We start from the raw sequence: 23,955 nt of genomic DNA, 5'->3' as shown, positions 1-23,955 counted from the left end.
TTGCTGTTGATTTCATCGTTTCCACGGATTTTCACTACACTTCTATTGTTGCAATGTCTCACCTTGAGATTTTTGCTGGCACTGTCAGTTTTGATGTTTGTTCGTTTTGTTTTGGTTATGGCTCACTTCGGACACAGTTCTAAGGCAGAAATTCAAAAAGAAGTTGAAAAATTGATTCCTGCCAATACAAGGAAGTCCCAGTCTTCAATATGGAAACAATTTAGTCAGTTTTGTGAAGAAAGGCAGTTCGAACTGGACGATATTGCACTTATACTCATGGATTGGGGATTTAATATGAAAAAAAAAACGGCGATGATTATAAGGAGTACGTAGTAAAAACCATATGGAATACAACAGCAAAACTTCTGCAAATGAGATATCTAGAAAGGTACCGTGTTACTTTTAATCCTTTTACTGATCCTGGTTTCAAAAAGTCTCGCGACGCACGTGATTCTAAACGAAAGAAGCTGCAAAGTGACTACACTAAAGGTAAAGAAAGTTCTGTCGCATTAACTAAGAGTGAAATCGACAAAATGGCGTTAATATGGAATGAAGACACACCAATAGGCCTATTAAAAATATTTTACCATGTTGTCGCATACGAGCTAGCATGGCGCGGAGGCGAAGCTGCTAATTGTAAAGTGTTTTATTTCAAGGAGGAAAGGTTTAATAATGGAGACTTGACTGGCCGCATCGAGTACAATTCAGTGTTTTCAAAAACTTGTCAAGGTGGCTCAAAACAATGTTGCGACAGTAAATGGTTAGTAAAGAACAAAGAAAATGCTTCTATTTGTCCAGTAAGATTATTTTACAAAATTTTATCACACAGAGAAAATCATATTTTAAGTGACAGATTCTTCTTAACTCCAAATCCGTTCTGGCAAAGTAACACGTCAAAAGGTTGGTACAAGAATGTTCCTATAGGAGTTAACGAAATACTCAAGTGGACAAAAACCTCCGCCGAAAAAATTGGTTTGGACATTAAAAGAAGAAAGATAACTAATCATTCTCACCGCTCGAGTGCGGTGTCAAATTTAGCAAAGGCCGGTGTTAGTGAACAAAATTTAATCAAAATTACTGGGCACTCCTCAGCAAGTTCCATAAAACCTTATTTACAACTTCACACTGATCATCATTTAAACCTTGTATCCAGTCTCCGAGAGCATTCTGAAAACTTTGATGCACCTTTACAACCATCATCGAAGAATCTATTTCAGTTACATCAACAATCAAGTGCTACAGTTACAAAAGAATCTACATCGATCCTAGAAAGTAGCCTTCAAGGTGAAAGTGCAAGAAAGAATTGTGTTTTTAATAACTGCGTTTTTAATAATTGTTCTTTTTAATGTGTAGTGTTTTTATTTGTTTAAATACTCGTTTCTAATAAAATTGTTGTATTACCTTATATTTCAGAATTATATTCATGGAATTGTCGTATCAAATACCATTCGAGCTCAGATTTTGAGCAGGATAATTTTTCCGCTTGTCTTCTCATACTTTCTTTATGGTACAAAACTCGACCTGTTTGGCAAAATCACTCGAGCTGCGCTCTCGTGATTTAGTTACTCTTGTGGTATTGCCCCCGAATATTTCCCTCATGTGTTAAATGTCCCATATGAGCAGTGCATTTTCACCAGAATGACAGCGATAATTGCATTCTAAAGTGATAATTGCATTTCGATAATTGCACTGTACGTATCTATAACGACAGCATTGTTGTAGAGCCTATTGCTAGTACACTAATTGTTGTCCATGCGCATTTTTTTGACTTTTTATAACCAAAAAATGTCAAACGCGATGTCAACAAAAATTAATAAACGGTTTGGAACTTGTTCATTGAGCTCCATTGAGCAATCTATAGTTGCAGCAAAACCAAAACATTTTATTTATTCGGGAAATATTCCCCAAAATTACATTCGTTCCTTAAAAATGACCTGATAATTCTGCGTTCAAACTTGTTATCTTTGCAAACTGCATTCGGTCATTTTCATATTTTTTTCTAAAACAGCCCTCCACCTTCGGTGTCGGGCTCTTTCGCCAAAAAAATATGAAAATAAACTCATGCAGTTAAGAGATAACAAGTTTTCACGCAAAATTATCGGTAATTTTTATGCACTTGTGCAATTACCCCCGATAATTGCATTCTAAAGTGATAATTGCATTTCGATAATTGCACTGTACGTATCTATAACGACTGCATTGTTCTATAGCTTATTGCTAGTACACTAATTGATGTCCTTGCGCAGTTTTTTGACTTTTTGTAACCAAAAAATGTCAAACGCGTTGTCAACAAAAATTAATGAACGGTTTGGAACTTGCTCAATGAGCTCCATTGAGCAATCTATAGTGGCAGCAAATCCAAAACATTTTCTTTATTCGGGAAATATTCCCCAAAATTACATTCGTTCCTTAAAAATGACCTGATAATTCTGCGTTCAAACTTGTTATCTTTGCAAACTGCATTCGGTCATTTTCATATTTTTTTCTAAAAAAGCTCTCCACCTTCGGTGTCGGGCTCTTTCGCCAAAAAAATATGAAAATAAACTCATGCAGTTAAGAGATAACAAGTTTACATGCAAAATTATCGGTAATTTTTATGCACTTGTGCAATTACCCCCGATAATTTCAATGAATCTACTACACAATTTGGCACAGATTGGCCACGAACGAGTCAAATTCAACAACCCATGTAGTCCCAACAGACGTAGAATGGCTCCAAAGTAACAAATATGCAGACTACAACAACAGCGGGATCGATCTTTGCCGGTTTTGAGTCTAAAGAATACAATTTGGCACAGATTGACCACGAACGAGTCAAATTCAGCAACCAATGTAATAGTAAGAATCGTGCAGACGGCTTTCTTTGGTAGTTTTGATAGTTTTGCCTTCTCTTTTCTCATCTTTTCTGGTGCTGTATTCTTCTCGGTTTAGGGCATTGAGGTCAAATGTGCCCCTTTTCCCCGCAGTTCCAGCATTAAAAAAACAACGAGATAATGCATGCGTTTGCTCACTACGATTATTTTGCCTCTTTACTTTACTCCACATTTCCATTAGCTCCTTTCGTAAGGTCTCCAGTCGGGTTTTCAATCGACGATTCCAGTCTGATTGGGTTTTTGAATGGCCTGGGCTGGAATATCGATTCTTGTGCGTTGGTGTTCGGCTTCTTACGTGTGTATGTCCTTGTGACACTTGCTTTATTGCCTCAAACTCCAAAGCGTAGGCAAGGGCATCATGTAATGTTTTGCACCTGGCTAGTCTTAAAGCTGGCTCAGTATCACGATCTATTACGCCTCTTACAAAAGCTCCTACTGTCAAACACTTTCTTATGTCCTGGGATGCAGTTGGGTAAGCCAGATAAACTAATCGGGCAATGTCAGCTTCGTACTGCTGCAAGGTTTCTTGGCTTCTCTGGCTTCTGCTTGATAACTGTGCCTCGTAAACTTGCTCTAGATGCTTTTCTCCAACCCTCATCTCTAAGTGTTGTACCAAGTCTTCGTAATTTCTATAACGGCTCTCATCCAAGGTCTTCTTCAACAGTATGGGTCACTTTTTCCTCTAAGGATTCAAACCTGTTTTCCATTTCGCTCTTCAATTCATTGCTTGCAGTTTTGTCTCGAACTGGTCTTGACTCACTTGGCTAATTTTTATCTCTTCCAGGCTTGCTTTTATCTTGTCTTGACTTGCTTTCATTTCTCCTAATTTGCTATCCTGACTTACTTGGATTGCTTTAATTTCCTTATAGTTTTATCCTTTTTATCTAGTAGTACTATTCTTTTTATTCATTTAGTAGGAATAACAATGATATAATTAGGTGTTAAAAGTCTAAAAGATTTGATTCACTAGACAACATACAAGCAATCTAATTCAGTGTTCAAGTTGCTTTCAATCAATTTGCCAACAGATTTTGGCAGAATAGTACGGTCCTGCTCAAGTTTTGCATTCTGAAATTAGATCAGTACATTAGGTTTCTCTTACCTTGTTATTCAAACATTCAACTAACCTTATTACCATCAACAAAGTCCTTTATGGGCTGGATTGTTAAATCTCACTTTGGTTGCTGGACACAATGTTTGCCTTTAAAGAAATAGTGCTTTTGGTCTTCAATTCAGTTTAAGTGTATTGTTACAAAGGCCTCATAGCCAAATTAAGATTTCCTGAAATTTAGGGAAAAACGAGGGGTCACTATGTAGAATTTCCCTAAATTTAGGGAAAAAGTGCACAACTTGGCAACACCGCATCCCAGGGGTGTCCCAAACTTACCCCCCTAATACGAAGTCTCAACCCTCTAGACCTTAAAATAAGGGAGTTACCTATTTAACCCCATGTAAAATGTAAATCCACAAAACAGCTACTTTTGGACATGTCCCGGTATCTTTAAACTTGGATCGGTGCATCGGATGGAATATTCGCGATACGATAAACGTTTACTGGACGTATAGCGGGAATCGATTGCCCACACATATACAGTGTGACCCATTTAGAATGGAAACACCCCTATAAAATTTTAGGTTATTAACCGATTTCAATGATTTTTTTTTTTTGAAATAATTAGGAATAAAATGTCTATTACGGGAGAAAATTTTAAATATTTATTTTAGTTTTCAGGTCATATTACGATACTTTTTCTTGATAGAAAATGCAGAATTTTTATTAGCGATTTTTTTATTGAAAAAATTACTACGCCACTGGATCTATAGTGCTTTCAAATAGCTGTGACCAAATTTTTTTTTTTTTTTTTTTTTTTTTTTAGAAATTAATCAATTAATAATTAATAATAAACAAGTAAATAGTAACACCATTTCTATGGCAACAGTTGATGCAGTGAAATGTGGATTTTCATGAAATTTTGGTCACAGCTATTTGAAAGCACTATAGATCCAGTGGCGTAGTAATTTTTTCAATAAAAAAATCGCTAATAAAAATTCTCTATTTTCTATCAAGAAAAAGTATCGTAATATGACCTGAAAACTGAAATAAATATTTAAAATTTTCTCCCGTAATAGACATTTCATTCCTAATTATTTCAAAAAAAAAATCATTGAAATCGGTTAATAACCTAAAATTTTATAGGGGTGTTTCCTTTCTAAATGGGTCACACTGTATAAACCGACCGAGCCGACGGACAGTCAGTTGTGAAATAACAGTGGCGCGATAAAGCAAAGAACGAAGTAGTGAAGTGGTAAAAGTGAATTTATAGTGGTTTAACAAGTGATTTCTAGTGTTGTAAATTGTTGTGTAATTAGTAAATAACGTTTGTTGAGTTTATTAAAAGTCTCACTTATCAAAAAGAACCCAGTAAAGTGTAACATTTGGTGTCAGAAGTGGGATAAGTGAGTGAAGAATTGTGCTGTACGTGAATGGTGAATACAAGACAACAAACGGCAAAAATGGAGGAACAACTGGCGACAATACTACAAAAGATGGATGCTGAAAAAGAACAACAACAGAAGGAAAAACAAGAGGAACAGGAACGACGACGACTTGAAAAAGAGGTCCAAGAGGACGCTACTAACAGGATGAGGAAGGACGCCGGGAAGAAAAGCAAGAAGAAGAAGAACGATGACGACTTGAAAAAGAGGAGCAAGAGAGACGCTACCAACAGGATGAGGAACGACGCCGGGAAGAAAAGCAAGAAGAGGAAGCACGCAGACACAAAGAACAGCAAACTATACTTCAAGCTCTGGAGACAAATCGATCAGAGTTGCAAGCCTATATCAATGAACAACTACAGATGGTAGACGATAAAGTAGAAAAGGTAGACCATAAAGTCGACGAGGTGCAAACTCAGTTTGGTAACAAACTTGGACAAACGGATAATAAATTTGGACAAATGGAGGCTTAATTTGGATAAGAAATTGCAACTTTACGAAAGGAAATCATGAGCGTTGAAGTTGAAGTTGAAAGTTCGACCGGATGCGACATTGAATTGTAAGGTGCCAAAGTTTGACGGGGAAACGTCGTGGGAGTTGTACAGGGAGCAGTTTGAGGCTGCCGCCGTGGCTAATGGGTGGACCGAACATCGAAAAGCCACCGAGTTGGTTCTGGCACTACGTGGTAAAGCTCTCGAAATACTCCATAACATCCCGGAGTGTAAACAAGGAGATTACTATTCCCTAAGAGTCGAACCCAAGGGTCATCAGAGACTCTGCAAGACCAAATAGATTCTACCATGAATTTGATTGTTAAAAAGCTGGATCAAATTCTGCAAAAAGGCGACAATAACAGAAGAAGCCACTCTCCATCTAGAGAAGATGTAAAATTTTACAACTGTGGACGCAAAGGACACTACAGTAGGAATTGCAGGCAGCGGTCTCGTTCACCAAATCCACATAACCGAAGTAACCAGGACCAGGAAAACTCGAGGTTGCCGGAGTAAGGGGGCGACCCCTGGCAAGTAACCCTTTAGCCCCCAAATTGAGGATTTCTATGATTAAGAGGTGTAATGGTAGTTTAATCGATCAAGGACTATTGAACAACAAAGAATGTGAGCTTACCATTGACACTGGGGCAACAAGATCTATTGTGAGGCCTGACCTGATAACATCTACGCCGATGCAGAAACTTCGACAAACGCCTATTTTGGAGACAGCGAACGGCGATCGAATAGCCCACTTGGAAAAGGAGACAGACCTGGGTTTGGTAATCGTGGAACCCCTCGAACATGAAATGGAGGATCTTCCAACAGCACGATGCTTAGTGGATTCGAGCGATGCTTCACATACTATTCCAGTACGAGTTGCCAACCTCAAGGATAACCGGATTACTTTGAAACAAGGAAAAGTCATTGGCAATTGTACGTGTGGCACGCTGCAGCGAGGATGCTCAAAAGACAGTATCACGTCATCCTACTACAGAGGAACTGTCAACCTTCAAGAAGACCTGGACGCATCTGAACCAACATCAAATGGCAATGGCTGTTGAATTTATTAACTCAGAGGCAGACGTATTTGCATGGGAGAAAATTGAAGGGCGGACAAGTCTTGTGCAGCATCGCATCAATACCGGATTAGAGCAACCCATTCGACAACGACCCAGACGACTTCCTTTTATGCGACAGAAAGAAATATACTAATAGACTCCATGATAAAGGGCATGCTTGATAACGGGATCATTGAAAAATCTAGCAGTCCATGGTCATCTCCAGTCGTACTTGTGACAAAGAAGGATGGTACAACTCGCTTCTGTGTTGACTATAGGAAGCTTAACGACATCACGAAGAAAGACAGCTACCCACTGCCGCGTATCGATGACACATTAAACACCCTGGCTGGTTCCAGATGGTTTTCTCCCTTGGACCTGAAGAGCGGCTATTGGCAGGTGGAAATTCATAAGGACGACAAAGAGAAGACAGCCTTTACCACCGGCAGCGGCTTAAATCAATTCAACGTTATGCCATTCGGGTTGTGTAACGCACCTGCCACTTTCGAACGACTAATGGAGCTTGTTTTACGTGGACTTACGTGGGAGACGTGCTTGGTTTACCTGGATGACATAATGGTTATTGGAAAAGACTTTGATGACCACATGAAGAACCTTAAAGGAGTTATCTCAAGACTCAGGAATGCACATCTACAACTAAATCCAAAGAAATGTTCATTCTTCCAAGAAAAAGTTCATTTCCTCGGACATGTCGTTTCTTCAAATGGAGTGGAAGCCGACCCAACTAAAATCGAATCTGTGAAGAATTGGCTCATACCCAAGACTAAAGGAGATGTTTTTGTTTGTTTTTTTCTTGGATTGTGTAGCTATTACCGCAGATTTGTAAAGGATTGTGGACAGATTGCGAAACCTCTTCATCGACTGACGGAGAAAAACAACCAATTTTCTTGGACACCAGATTGTCAGCAAGCTTTCACGGAATTGAAGAAGCGTCTTATCAGACTCCTATTCTGGCTTATCCATCGCAAGAAGGGACGTTTGTCTTAGACACTGATGCTTCGCAGTATGGTTTAGGAACCGTTCTTTCTCAGATCCAAAATGCCCAAGAAGTGCTCATTGGCTATTACAGCAAGTCATTGGGAAAATCTGAGAGAAACTACTGCGTCACTCGTAAAGAACTCTTGGCAGTTGTGAAAGCTGTAGAACATTACCACAGCTTCTTATACGGGAGGAAATTTCTTATCCGATCAGACCATGCAGCACTAAAATGGCTGTTAAATTTTAAGAACCCGGAAGGACAATTGGCACGTTGGTTGGAGAAACTTCAAGCCTACGATTTTGACTTAAAACACCGGAGTGGACAATCTCATGCCAACGCTGATAGCTTGTCAAGGAGCCCATGCTGTGAAGAGCATTGCAAGTTCTGCGAACGGCAGGAGACTAAAAATGAAGCTGAGACCATTAATCAGATCCGGAATGTGACCAACGAAGAGGCTACAGTGACACTAGTAGCGCAGAACGGCGTCTCTCGGAAACAGATAGTGGAAGCACAACGCCTAGATCCCGATTTAAAGATAATTAGAGAATGGTTTGGAGAAGGACTCAAAACCAGAATGGAAACACATTTCGAGACATGGACCAACGGTTAAGGGTCTCTGGCTACAATGGGATTTGCTTCAACTGCGAGATGACTTAATCACTCGCAAATGGGAAAGTCCAAATGGGAAATCCCTCGTTTATCAAACCATAGTGCCCAATTCCTGCAAGGAGAGTGTGTTGCAAGAACTACATGACAGTCGTGGAGGAGGACACTTTGGAGTAAACCGGACTTTAGCCAGAGTGAGAGACCGCTTTTACTGGATCAACTGTAGAAAGGACGTCGAGGAATGGTGTAAACGCTGTGACCTGTGTTCATCAAAGAAAGGCCCAAGAACACGATCGGAAGGAGCGATGATGCAGTATATCTCTGGCAGTCCCTGGGAAAGAGTAGCAGTGGACATAGCAGCAGGTCCATTTCCCCGAACTGAATCCGGCAACAAATATCTGATGGTAGCCATAGACTACTTTTCAAAATGGCCATAAGTGGTACCTTTGCCAAATCAGGAAGCAGTCACCGTAGCGGAAGCCTTGATAACCAACGTAATTGCAAACCATGGGGTACCTTTGGAGATTCACACGGACCAAGGCAGGAACTTTGAATCAGATATATGGAAGCAATTAATGATTGTTCTGGGAATAAGAAAAACTCGAACGGCACCACTGCACCCTCAGTCCGATGGAATGGTCGAGAGACATAACAGGACCACAATCAGTACCTTTCCATGTTTGTGAGCGATAATCAAAGAAATTGGGACAAAGTGATACCGCTATTCCTCTTGGCTTATCGGAGTTCACAGCATGAGTCTACAGGCTATACACCATCTATGCTTTTAACTGGACGAGAAATGAGGCTACCCGTAGATCTCATGTTTAGCAATCCAGAAGATGATCCAAACCAACCAATGGTTCAACTTTCTGACTATGTGGCCAACCTAGAGGATAGGTTACGAATCATTCATGAACTTGTCAGAAAAAAGCTTAAACTGAAAAGCGACCCTATGAAGATGAAACTGGACCACAGACCAGCTGTTGGCAATTATAACGAAGGGGATGCTGTATGGTTGTATCAACCCAGAAGAAAGAAAGGATTGAGCCCAAAATTACAACGACCCTGCAGGATACAAGGACCATACAGGATAGTGAAGAAAATAAATGACCTAGTATTCCGAATTCAACTGTCACCGCGATCTAAACCGAAAGTAGTTCATGTGGAGAGACTAAGTCCATACAGAGGAAGGAATCTGCCATCTTGGAACCTTCAGAATGACGCTAACCGGCACGAATAGCTTTTAAAGAGGGGGGCAGTGTTACAAAGGCCTCATAGCCAGATTAAGATTTCTTGAAGTTTAGGGAAAAACGGGGGTCACTATATAGAATTTCCCTAAATTTAGGGGAAAAGTGCACAACTTGGCAACACCGCATCCCAGGGGTGTCCCAAACTTACCCCCCTAATACGAAGTCTCAACCCTCTAGGCCTTAAAATAAGGGAGTTACTCATTTAACCCCATGTAAAATGTAAATCCACCAAACAGCTACTTTTGGACATGTTCCGGTATCTTTAAACTTGGATCGGTGCATCGGATGGAATATTGGCGATACGTTAAACGTTTACTGAACGTATAGCGGGAACATTCTGTGCATACAGGAACATTCGAGAATCGATTGCCCACACATATACAGGGTGTCCCACGACGAAAGACATCGATTGATATTGGAAAAAGTATAAATAGGAGAGTTTTAAAAATTTGGCAGGATACTGATGTGGGCATGCCCAATCCAACTAAAATATTTTCAAGATGGTTGCACTTCCGTTTATACCGGAAGTCGATCACAACTTTCTTATTTTAAATAGAACACCCTATATATTATTACATATTTGGATTCCTCACAAAATTCTGACCAACTTTTGTATAGAATGCCCTATGCCTATCTCTAGCCGTTTTCGAAATATTTGATGTTTTTCCAAAAAAGTGACAGTTGCAACGCTCAACATATTTTTGTACTATGTTAAAACCGTATTTCATTTTGCAATGAAATTTTGGGTTATTGTAAATAAAGGATCGTTTTATTAAACTGAGGGTGCGTAATGACTCATTTGTATACAGGGTCGTAAAAAAAAAATCATAAACTTGCCACTAAAAAAAATGAAAAACCTCAAGTTTTTTAAATAGAAACCCACATTTTTTATGACGGAATCATTTTGAGCATTAAAAATTACTATAAGTTTCAATTTACTTGCCTATACCTAAATCCAACCCATTTCGTTTTATTTGAGAATAAACATTTTTTTATTATGCTGCACGGTTCGGATTATCTGGTATTCTAGTTGGTTATGTTATTGACACACGGTGATATTGGAGACCTGCAAAGCATGTTAATAACACTAGTTTTGAGTGTTTTGACAACTGCAAATATGCAGTCGCGGTTACGTTATTCAAACCAAGATTACTTAAATCTGCTTATTATTTACGGAGAATGTGATAAAGTTGTGAGTAGAACATGTGAGGTATTTGCCGCTCGTTATCCAGAAAAACCAAAGCCATCACCAAAAGCTGTCAAGCAAATAATTGAAAATTTTAAGAATGATGATGTGATATGTGAAGATAAAAGCTATTAAAACAAAACCAATCCTTAATAATACAAATGTAGAAATTGCAATTTTGGGCTATTTTGTTGCAAATCCAACTTCGTCAATAAGACAAGTTTCCGTAGAATCAGGCATATCCAAAAGTTCAATTCAGAGGATCCTGAAGAAACATAAATTTCACCATTTTTCATATAAATTAGTGCAACACTTAAAAGAGGTTGAGCGGCAAATACCTCACATGTTCTACTCACAACTTTATCACATTTTCCGTAAATAATAAACAGATTTAAGCAATCTTTGTTTGAATAAGGTAACCGCGACGGCATATTTGCAGTTGTCAAAACACTCAAAACTAGTGTTATTAACATGCTTTGCAGGTCTCCAATATCACCGTGTGTCAATAACATAACCAACTAGAATACCAGATAATCCGAACCGTGCAGCATAATAAAAAAATGTTTATTCTCAAATAAAACGAAATGGGTTGGATTTAGGTATAGGCAAGTAAATTGAAACTTATAGTAATTTTTAATGCTCAAAATGATTCCGTCATAAAAAATGTGGGTTTCTATTTAAAAAACTTGAGATTTTTCATTTTTTTTAGTGGCAAGTTTATGATTTTTTTTGACGACCCTGTATACAAATGAGTCATTACGCACCCTCAGTTTAATAAAACGATCCTTTATTTACAATAACCCAAAGTTTCATTGCAAAATGAAATACGGTTTGAACATAGTACAAAAATATGTTGAGCGTTGCAACTGTAATTTTTTTGGAAAAACATCAAATATTTTGAAAACGGCTAGAGATAGGCATAGGGCATTCTATACAAAAGTTGGTCAGAATTTTGTGAGGAATCCAAATATGTAATAATATATAGGGTGTTCTATTTAAAATAAGAAAGTTGTGATCGACTTCCGGTATAAACGAAAGTGCAACCATCTTGAAAATATTTTAGTTGGATTGGGCATGCCCACATCAGTATCCTGCCAAATTTTCAAAACTCTCCTATTTATACTTTTTCCAATATCAATCGATGTCTTTCGTCGTGGGACACCCTGTACAAACCGACCGAGCCGACGGACAGTCAGTTGGAAAACATAGCGCTAAGATCAGCCATAGACGCCCCGTGGTATGTCAGAAACGACACCATCACCAGAGATCTCCAATACAAAACAGCGACAGTAAAGATCAAAGAACATGCACACAAGTTCTTTGACAAGATGGCGGAACACCAGAATCCACTCATAAGGAACGCCATCGGCTATGACCCAGAAATGGAAGCCCCCCATAATCGGCCAAGACATCAGTTGCTGGACGATAGATGACAGCACTGAACACCCGATCAAGTATTATTAATGTTTTCTGTTTTTATGTTTCAGGTAGCAGCCATGACCAATCCAGCCAAGATAAAGAAGACCAACCCCCCCCCCCCCACCAACGACTTTCCGCCCGGGTGGCGAGAATTTATTCTCAAAACTTGGGTATAACCCAACCGTAGCTAACTCGGTGCTAACCGGGCTCTGGCTACACCTCACAGATTTCCCCCCGTCTGCCTATATAGGCAACAGGGTAAGAAAATCAACCTCCTAACCTCTGATCCATACTCCCCACAAATATTCTTGGATGATTAATTGATTAGCCCTCTAACTCTATTGATCATCCAAAAATATGCCATGACCTCCACCAGGATGACCAGCTGACGAAGAAAGAAGAATTCAAGACAAAAAGAGCGCAGAAGAGCCCCGTTGTCAGCCGGGGCACTCTCACCCAGGACAGGGGACGCCGTTGCAACACAGGTAATTCCCGAAAGGGAAATACCAGTGACTGTTAACGGAGTCCTTCTTCCGGACCTTTCCTTTTGGTCTACAGCGATGGGAGGGTAAAAAGAAGAGATCAACATGTTTAGGTTTGTCGCTTTTTTCAGCCACTTTTATTATGGCGTAAAAAGGGTCATATTCTTTGTTGTTTTGCCGAAAATGTACAATACTGCTTGGTTCGTATTCAATATGGGTCATAAGTGGAAGCTTATCTCCGCAAAACTGTGTTATGACCAACGCCAAGACGTCTTTGTATGCTTTATAGATTATCAGAAAGCCTTCGACAACGTTAAACACGATATCCTCCTAAATAGACTGCTCGAGATAGGAATAGACGCCAAAGACATCAGAATCATACAGGAACTATATTGGAACCAAATCGCGGAGATAAGAGTTAACAAAAACCTGACAAGAGATAACTTCAATGTATGCAAAGTAGTCCGCCAGGGCTGTGTATTGTCACCAATACTGTTTAATATTAACGGATATCCAATAAACAATATACGATATGCAGACGATAGGGACATTTTAGCACCAACTTTCGAGGATCTCCAAGAAATGTTGGATAGGATAGAGGCAATGGGCAAACGTTTTGGTCTTAAAATCAACGCTACCAAGACCAAACTCATGGTAATAGGCCGCCAGCCCATAATCAATGCCGCACGGCTTAAATATCTGCAAAAACAACATTTTTCAAACTTAAAAACCTCCTATTAGCTCGCAGTCTCCCTCTAGCACTTAGACTACAGATAATAAAGTGCTACATATGGCCCATCTTACTATACGGCGTCGAAACGGGGTCTCTAAAAGTTAGAACCCTAAACCGCATCGAGGCGTTCGAAATGTGGTCTGTTCCGAGACACTTGCGCGTGCTATGTGTGACGGTTATAGGTCCAGCGGCACAGGCCCGACTTTCTGAGTATCTTATTGATTAAGTATTGAGCAGGCAAATACCCTAGTTGGTAACGCCATTAAACTGAGTGTAAATCACGCCAATCACTCTAGTGAGAGACCCTTTCAAATTTAATGTAGAAAACCTCTTCCCATACAATTCATCAGTGAGAGAATACCAAGGGATTCTTCTTCTTCTTAATCCGCCGTCTCCCGCCGGAGGTTGGCGATCCAATTGGCAATCATTATTCTGGATGTAGCAGCTCTGAAGATGTCAATTGAGGTACATCCAAACCATCTTCTTAAGTCTTTCAGCCAGGAGTTTTGTCTTCTTCCTACTGATCTTTTTCCTTGCATTTTTCCTTCAATTATTATCAGCCTCAAGCGTTCATACCTTTCGCCTCTCATTATGTGGCCTATGTATCCCGTTTTTGTTTCCTTAACGATCAGCATTAGTTCTTTTGATTTTCCCATCCGCCCAAGGACTTCCAAGTTGGTGATTCTCTGCAACCACGATATTCTTAATATACGGCGGTATAAATACATCTCAAAAGCGTCCAGCTTTTTCTCTGTAGTCGCATCGAGAGTCCATCCTTCACTACCATGTAACAAGGTTGAAAATATATAACATCTGATCATACGCATTCTAGGCTCAGTTCTGATCTCGTGGAAAATTGCTTCATAATGTACGGCTTGGGCCTACTATGTTCGATACTTCTGAACGAGCACTCGATTCGGGATGGAATCGAAGCGCCGCAATATCTGTCCGGGCGCGTGTTAAAGTAGGCCATCGTTAGATAGCAATACAGCGAGAAGCGTCTTGGACGTTCGACGCAAATTGCGAAGCGTTTCAGAGTGGTTCTAGAACGTGGTTTACCGAATATAAAAGAAACGGTTTCAGACAGTGGAGTAGTGAATTTGGGAACGCGGTAAAATTTAAATAGTGGAATTGTGGTAGTGTTTTTAGTAGCTGAATTAATTATGGTACGGAGTGTTTTGAAGTGTAAATAAATTTATTAATTGTTGAGTTAAATTGACTTTGTGTAAACCCACGGGATAATCGTAACAATATCAATAAAGGTGTTTCTGGCCTGCTCAATTCGTTCTTTTATTTCGGTGTTGGGGTCGCACTGATTATTAATGATAGTCCCTAGGTATCTGAATGAATTTACTTGTTCTATCTGTATATTGTTAATGGACAAATTAGCAACTATGTTCGTCTTTGAAAAAACAAGAAGCTTAGAATTAGAATTTAGAAGCTTAAATAGTTTCAGAATATAAATTAAACAGAAGTGGTGATAGGATACAGCCCTGCCTCACTCCCCTTTATATTATGATTGCCTCTGATGTTGATTGCTCAACCTTAACTGCCGTTTGATGCCAACTGTGAAATGATTATGATTTCTTCTTTGTCTATTCCCGTAGCTTGAAGAATCTCTATTAGTTTGTCGTGCTTAACGCAGTCAAACGCTTTTTTGTAGTCAAGGAAACATGTATATACATTCACGTTCATATCTCTGCATCTTTCAGTTAAGACGTTCAAAGAGAACAGTGCCTCCTGTGCACCCACACTGTTGGGTATTCGATTTTGTCCACTCTTTTGTTAAACGAAGAAGAGATGAGTTAGTTGTCTACCTAACCTAACTTTGTATGTTCGAAGAAAAGAAAAGGGCATGCAGGCGGTACAGAAAGATTTTGTATAAGTTTTCTTGTTGGTCTTTAATGTAAAACAGCCGTTTTCGTTATTAATAAACTTGTTAAAGTGAATGCCCTGATTCCTTATTTAGAAACATCGACAGTCAATATCCATCGTGTTTAATAAGACGGGTAGTTTTATTCAGAAACGCGATATTTGTGGCGACCGTGACAGGACTGTTGATGGTTAATGTTCATAAGGGGCTTTACTGATGTTCTTAGAAAGAAAAGTGACTAGAGACAGTGTAGGCCTATCAAACTTTTACCGGGTTCCTTTTGTGTTGTTATTTGAACTGCTGGAGATATTGTATCGGGTTTGAGATGGCACCTAATGTTGAAAGTAAGAAGAAAAGTCGTACCGTTTTACGCAGTAACTTTACGCGTACCGCCAATGAACTTGAGGCTCGTCTATGTGAAGTGTGTCCAGATGATAATGGCATTCGTATTTCCTGGGACATGCTGCAAGCCAAGTTTGAAACCCTATCAGTAGTAGAGGGTGAGTTTTTTGAGCTTTTGTTGGAGGAAGCTGATGAGAGTGAGTTGGAAGCTGAAATACAGGGCCGGGATGAATATCTCAGGAAGCACTTAAAGTAAAAGTGAATGTTTTTTTGGAGAATATCTCCCAATTAAGTAATCCAACTGCAGTTACTAGTCAGCCTTTAAACGTAAGTAAACGTAGATTTGAACTGCCAAGAATTGAATTCACACATTATGATGGGAGTATTAGAGATTGGTTAGCATTTTGGGGTCAGTTTTCCAAGATTCATGATGATCCTTCGATTGATAATAGTGACAAGATAGAGTACCTGTTTCAAGCCACAATGCCTGGAAGTAGGGCAAGACAACTGGTGGAGAGTTATCCAGCTATGGGGGACAATTACTATAAAATCATTGAGAGCATGAAAAATAGGTTTGGACGAGAAGATCTTCAAATTGAGGTATACATATAGTATATATAGAGTTGCTAAAACTAATAGTGTCCAACACATCTTCACCAGGTAAAATGGATATTTGTGTACTCTATGAAAACAGTGCAGAAAACATTTAAAATGTCTAGTATGTAATAGGTCTCATGTAGTTTTAATGTGTCCATGACTCTATTCCGGCTGAAAAGAGTCATGGACCTAAGGTGCTTTCTGATGCTGCAGAGAGGGTTTTGAAGAATGATGAGGTTGTAAAAGCCTGCCCTGGCCAACTACACTCAATGCCCAGATCAAGTATTTTTTATTTAACATTGAAGGTTCCCCAAGGACAGAAAACGGTAAGAGCTTTAATTGATTCCGGTTCTCAACGTTCCTATATTTTTAGAGACACCGCAGCCCAGCTTCAATACCGGCCTAAGCGAACTGAACAAATTGCTCACTGCTTGTTTGGTGGCTCTGAAATGGTAGTGGGACACAGTTGTTATAATGTTACAGTTTTTGGAAAGAACCGTTCCCTGGAGTTTGAAGTTTTAGATCAAGCAGTAATCTGTGGAAGTTTGAGTTCAACACTGCATGAACCATTAAAAAGTGAATTACACTCATTAGGGATCGAAATTTCAGATAAATTTCAGTCAGGGCCCATAGAACTGTTACTTGGTGCAGACATACTAGGGAGTTTCTTTACAGGAAAGCAAAAAGTGTTGTGATGTAGATTGGTTGCTCGAGAAACTTATTTTGGCTGGACCCGAAAGTTTTGTTGCAAAAGCTGTGGGAGAAGAACTTGTCGTGGGATGCCCCAGTTGACGACGACACAACGATCAAGTTCAAACGATGGGCCAGCAAGTTGCCTTCCTTGTTAAGTATTGAGATACCACGTTAGATTATGGCTGGAGTTGGAGAGTCACAAAACTACAGTTTACATACATTTTGTGACGCAAGTAAAGATGCCTGTGTAATATTTTTGCGTACTGTACGGGACGGGCAAGTATCTGTATTTTTAGTAGCCTCTAAGTCTAGAGTGGCCCCCCTAAGAAAGTCTGGGTCCAAGATGACAATCCCTAGATTGAAGCTGCTGGCAGCCACTATAGGAGCCCGTCTGTACACAAGTTTGAGTGCTAACTTAGAGCAGAAAATACCAGCCTATTTTTGGAGTGATTCCTCGGCAGTTGTAAGTTGGATTCAGCGGCGAGAAGAATGGGGTGTTTTCGTTTGGAATCGGGTGAAGGAAATACGAGATTTGACAGAGCCAGAGGACTGGCGTCATTTACCTGGTTCCTTGAACCCTGCGGATTTGCCTCCACGAGGCTGTTCTCCAAAGGAATTGCTTGAGCTGAGATGGTGGGAGGGCCATCATGGTTGTAAGAAGATCCATTAGCTTGGCCCTCTACGACAGATAATGCTAATGAAGAAGAAATCAATCTAGAGAGGAGAAAGAAGCTTGTGCCTACCCTAAGCAATCTTGAACAGTCCAGCTTCTGGCATTTTGGATATTTTACTCGTTTCACGAATACTGTAAGAATGTTTGGATGGATTTTAAGGTTTTTGCACAACTGTAGACATCCTAGCAGTAAACAAACGGGTGAACTAAGTGCCGAAGAATATAATGTTGCTGAAACATCGGTTTTGAAATTAGTTCAACATAAATGTTTTTCGGGTGTAGAAGACAGACGAATTTCCAGCCTTAAACCATTCTTTGATAACAAGGGCCTACTGCGACTTGAGTCGAGAGTGTCTAGTAGACTGCAGGATACGGAAAGCTATCGATTTCCCATTGTGATGCCGTCCAAACACACCCTAACGAGAAGCTTAATCATGGACATTCACCTACGATCTTGCCACGTAGGATCGCAAGGATTGCTATCGATAATGAGAGAGAGATTTTGGTTATTAAATGGAAGAAGAACTATTCGTTCTACGTGACGTAAGTGCATCGTATGTAGAAGCTTTGACTCTAAAAGTGCGTCAGTAGAGTCGCCGCCTTTACCATTGGACAGTGTACGCGACGCAGTTGCGTTTGAAGTTGTAGGAGTGGATTTTGCAGGACCACTATACTTGAAGAACGGCGATAAAGCTTGGATTTGGCAGTTCACGTGCGCAGTATACCGCGCAGTTCACCTGGAACTTACCACCTCCTTGTCGACCTCTAGCTTTCTTCAAGTTCTAAGAAGGTTTGTGTCACGGCGGGGAAGGTCAAAAACTATGTACAGTGACAATGGCACAAACTTCGTGGGAGCTGATAATGCATTTTCTGCTGTTAACTGGAAAATAATTGAGCGCGAGACAGCAGTACAACGGATCGCTTGGAAGTTCAACCCTCCATGTGCACCATGGTGGGGTGGATTCTGGGAGAGACTTATTGGGGTTCTTAAACGATTTTTGAAGAAAATGTTGGGATCTGCACGTTTAAGTTACGAGGAAATTTCAACATTATTATGTGAGTGCGAATCCGTCGTGAACGCAAGGCCTTTGACCTACCTGTCGGAGGATCGATCCCAAGGATTTAGTCGCGTTAACGCCGGTAATGTTCTTACGTGATCAAACTGAGTGTGGGTTACCAGACTGTGATGCTTTACGTGCGCGATTTCGGGCCGAGTACCTCGGACAGTTAAAACTGTATGGCGATAGAAGAGGTAATACTTCAATAAAGGTCGGAGAACTGATGCTAATAGGAAGTAACAACCTCAAACGCATGGAATGGCCCATTGGAAGAGTCATCGAAGTATTTCCCGGAAAAGATGGTCAAATCCGACTAGTGAAGATGCAGCACCTTTTCATTTAAATTAGTGCAACACTTAAAAGAGGTTGACTTTCCGAAGAGAGTTGTTTTTAATGAGTTTTTGCTGACTAGTCACTATGGAGATGAATTGTTTTTGAATAATATTATTTGGAGCGACGAGGCCAAATTCACTAAAAATGGAATGTTCAATAGACATAATTCACACTACTGGTGTGACATAAATCCACACGTAATTAGAGAAAGAAATTTTCAAGAAATCTGGAATTTTTATAATAAAAAATGTTTATTCTCAAATACAACGAAATGGGTTGGATTTAGGTATAGGCAAGTAAATTGAAACTTATAGTAATTTTTAATGCTCAAAATGATTCCGTCATAAAAAATGTGGTTTTCTATTTAAAAAACTTGAGATTTTTCATTTTTTTTAGTGGCAAGTTTATGATTTTTTTTTGACGACCCTGTATACAAATGAGTCATTACGCACCCTCAGTTTAATAAAACGATCCTTTATTTACAATAACCCAAAGTCTCATTGCAAAATGAAATACGGTTTTAACATAGTACAAAAATATGTTGAGCGTTGCAACTGTCACTTTTTTGGAAAAACATCAAATATTTCGAAAACGGCTAGAGATAGGCATAGGGCATTCTATACAAAAGTTGGTCAGAATTTTGTGAGGAATCCAAATATGTAATAATATATAGGGTGTTCTATTTAAAATAAGAAAGTTGTGATCGACTTCCGGTATAAACGGAAGTGCAACCATCTTGAAAATATTTTAGTTGGATTGGGCATGCCCACATCAGTATCCTGCCAAATTTTCAAAACTCTCCTATTTATACTTTTTCCAATATCAATCGATGTCTTTCGTCGTGGGACACCCTGTATGTCAAGATTATTTCCTGCAAACACACATTTTAGTTTATTAACAGGAAAACACCTTAGTTAGAACACAAATACTAAACTAAACGTGATGAAATTAATGATAATATTGAACTCATCCCAAGACGTTCAGGTTTTATCGGGTAAACTGTGCATAGGTGGTTTTTTGTAAAATTTTGCTTGGAAAATGATTGACACTAAATAATTCGAGTATAAAATCCTGAGACCGCAGATCGAAGGTTTTTTTTCAAAGAATTCCACATATCTCAAGTCTCACTTATCAAAAGAACCCAGTAAAGTGTAACATTTGGTGTCAGAAGTGGGATAAGTGAGTGAATAATTGTGCTCTACGTGAATAGTGAATAAAAGATAACAAACGGCAAAAATGGAGGAAGAACAGGCGACCATACTACAAAAGATGGATACCGAAAAAGAACAACGACAGAAGGAAAAACGGGATGAGGAACGACGACAGCAAGAAGAGCGCGAGGAGAAAGAACGCAGACAGACAGAACAACAAGCTATTCTGCAAGCTTTGGAGAAAAATCGAACAAAGTTACATTCCTATATCGATCAACAACTGGAGATGGTAGACATAAAGTGGAAGAAGTGGATCACAAAGTGGAAAAAATGGGCCATGAAGTCGAAACCGTACAATCTAAATTTAGCACTAATTTGGAGGAAGAGATCGCAACTTTACAAAAGGAAACCAGTCGAGATATCTCCGGGAAAAGTTCAACGGAATGCGATACTGAAACATTATAAGGTGCCAAAGTTTGACGGTGAATCTTCGTGGGATTTATACAGAAGACAGTTTGAAGTTGCTGCTATGGCTAATGGGTGGATTGAACATTAAAAATCCACCGAGTTGGTACTGGCGCAGCAAGGTAAAGCTCTCGAAATACTTCAGAACATCCCGGAGACGAAACAAGGAGACTACTACTCCCTTACAAATGCGCTGAAGCTAAGGTATCGGACCAAACACTTGACGCCGATGTACCAAAGCCAACTGAAAAGTAGATTGCAAGGACCATCAGAAACCCTACAAGAATTTGGGACTGAAGTTAGACGGCTAACTCGACTGGCATATCCACAAGCACCCGAAGAGTGTCTGAACCAGATTGCTGTGCAAACCTTCATTGATGGTGTCAAAGGCGCAGTTCTACAACTGGCGTTTCGCCTTGGCCGTTTTAACAACTTGACGGATGCCTTAGTTTACAGTCTGAAGTTCAAAGTTGCAAAGAACATCTCCCATAAGAAAGATAGTGAGCCAGACTCCAAATTTCCGGGAGATCAGTACCAAACGGGAGATGTAGCTGTTATGGAGTAAATTGTAAAAAAGTTAAATGAACTTTCTCATCGTCTTAACCAGAACATCAGAACAAATCACCGGTACTCCACTGTTAAAAGAAACATTACGTGTTATCATTGTGGACGTAAAGGACATACATACCAATGGAATGGAATTGCAGACAGCAGTCTGCAATTCTATTGGTATGTAATGCAAGCAGGATGGTATGCAAGCAGGAAATGAAGAACCCGGAAGGACAATTACCACGATATGTAGAGGATCGTCAAGCTTTTGATTGTGACTTAAGGCACCGGAATGGACAAATTCATGATAGTTGGAGGACTGGTCAAATCGCGAAAGTGATAGACAAAGAGGCTACAATATGAACTGCAGTGAATATCAGCGTTTCTTAAAAGGACATAATAAAAGGACAGCGTTCAGACCCTGATTGGAAAGTAATCAGATGATGGTTGAAGAAGGATTTGAAACCGGATTGGCAACAGATTTCCAGATATGGACCAACAGTGACGGGTTACTGGTTGCAGTTATGTTATGATGGGACAGTGGCATTAATTGTCAAATAGGTTTTGTGTCCTGCCTTACTTAATGATTATAACAGACAACGCAGTAAAACCCCTTAATTTTTGCACTGAGTGTCAAACATGTATATGTTTTTGCTATAGTGGGCACAACTACAGTCAATAACTCGTCAAATTAACACCGAGTGAACGTTTTGCGTGATATTTAACACTTCACGCCATGGAACATATCAACTAAGCACGTTTTACCTGCACTTGCTACTTTACAAAATGAAAATCAGACATTTAAACCATTTTGGTTGAATCACTTTTACACTTGTCTTGTTTGTTGCTGGGACGATTAAAATAGGCTCGTAATAATCTGATCAACATATCCTCAACCGGCGGAGGAAATAATAAGTACGTAGTTTAATAAGCATGCAAGCAATTTGGATTCAGCAATGTTTTAGATAGTACGTGGATTTTTTTGAGCAGTGTATTGCTGCTAAAATAAATGTCTAATTTATTTTTCTTCACAACGCCAAACAGTTTATTACAAGAGAACTGAAAATAAAACAAATCTTTGGGAGTAGTGGGAAAAATTTCAATCGGTTTATACAAACATTGATATTGTTGTACAAATGTAGGTCAGAAAGAATTGGAATTTGGTTTTGTCTATTTTGATAATGCTCGGTTGCATTAAACAGGCTTTAAAATGGCCTAAAAGATAGTTACTTATAAACTGTTACGGTTTTTTTTTGGCTTCTTCTTTTCCAATGCAAACAGTTAGGTTGTTGGGCCCTTGTATTTCAATTAACATTAAGCACTTAACAGAGCTGATGAACGACTGAATTGAAGAACGACATTTCTATATAATAACAAGTTCAATCTCGATACCGTTGATCTATTTGAACCATAACTTAATCATTTTTAATCTACTTTTCCTTTGAGTATCCGTGACAGATTTAATGGTAAGAGACAAACAAGTGATTAATTAAACAAACAAATGATTTAATCTACATAAAATGTAACTTGTTCAAAAGTAAACATTAACATTCTCTCGGTCTGACATTTGACGTATAGCTTGATGACAATCGACAATTTATTGATATATTGATTTGTAAAATTTGAATTTGAATATAGACAATTTATGTAGCAATTTTTGGGATTTAAGACCAATGGCAGAGCGAGCACATTCAGGGGTGTCTAATTGCAGAGTAGAACTAGATATTCTAGAATCAGATAGATTGTAGTTAAATTCTTTCCGGTTTAGAATTTTGTGGATGCAACATGTTGGTTTTAAAAATCTATTTCGCTAAGCGGATTTTATTAGACTAAAAATAGGTTTTTAATCTTAAAAGTTATTGGAAATTGATGTGTTCCATTGCCGTAAGGGATTTGATTGAGACAAGGAAGTTAATCCTATTTTGCGTCGTAAACAAAAGCCCGACAACATTTGGGGTATGTATAAGCTGATATTGTGTCCATAATATCCACTTTGCTTAATACCTAATACTAGTTGTACCTTGCTTGGATGTCATATGAACATAGCATGTTTCTAGGCTTTTTCTTGTTGGCACATAATAACTGCACTCAAAGCATCATCACCGCACATGTATCTGCGTGTGCCTCAGGCCTAGCTGAATGTTTAATTGTTCCGTCTACAATAAGTAGTCTGGCTCAGAACTGTGCTAATTTGGATATAGCCTTTTAGTTTCACTAGCAATACTTACATGGGATTGTAATGTTGTAAACCGAACTGTATGCATACAATTGGGGTCATTTTATAGTTGTTAGTTGTTTAAGGAACACACACCTGTGGTGGAACCACCTTCTGAACTTCGAAACATAGAGCAAAATTGCAAAACTTTGAAACTCCTATTAAGAGTAATATAAACTAAAAATCTTCCCTACAAAGGCAATAATACATGGTATTCGTACAAAACCGTATAGCTGACGCAAAGGTATATGTTCGGCCAACTGCTCCTCCTTTGCTATATCGGAGCTATGGTCCATTTATTTTCCAGTGGCGGTTACGTCATCATTTGCCTTTCTTGTCTATTACATGCGTTACGAGCGCGATAGAATTTTGACGTCATCTAGTCACGTCGGCAATGAATCAGGACGACAAG

The 23,955-nt window shown here is 39.2% G+C and overlaps 1 protein-coding gene across 1 annotated transcript; it reads right to left on the bottom strand.

The window, feature by feature from the left end:
• Positions 1–13,974: 13,974 nt before the first annotated feature.
• Positions 13,975–14,421, bottom strand: LOC145729342 (uncharacterized). Its single transcript, XM_081980051.1, has one exon. It carries the CDS (start codon positions 14,419–14,421, stop codon positions 13,975–13,977), a length of 447 nt encoding a protein of 148 aa, XP_081836177.1.
• Between the last annotated feature and the right edge of the window lie 9,534 nt (positions 14,422–23,955).

The sequence above is a fragment of the Ips typographus genome, linkage group LG5 (genome assembly GCF_016097725.1).
Source record: "Ips typographus isolate SLU linkage group LG5, UJ_Ityp_2.0, whole genome shotgun sequence".
In the NCBI taxonomy this organism is placed as follows: domain Eukaryota; kingdom Metazoa; phylum Arthropoda; class Insecta; order Coleoptera; family Curculionidae; genus Ips; species Ips typographus.
The sequence above is the reverse complement of the archived record's forward strand: the minus strand, read 5'-3'. Positions and strand labels throughout refer to the sequence as shown.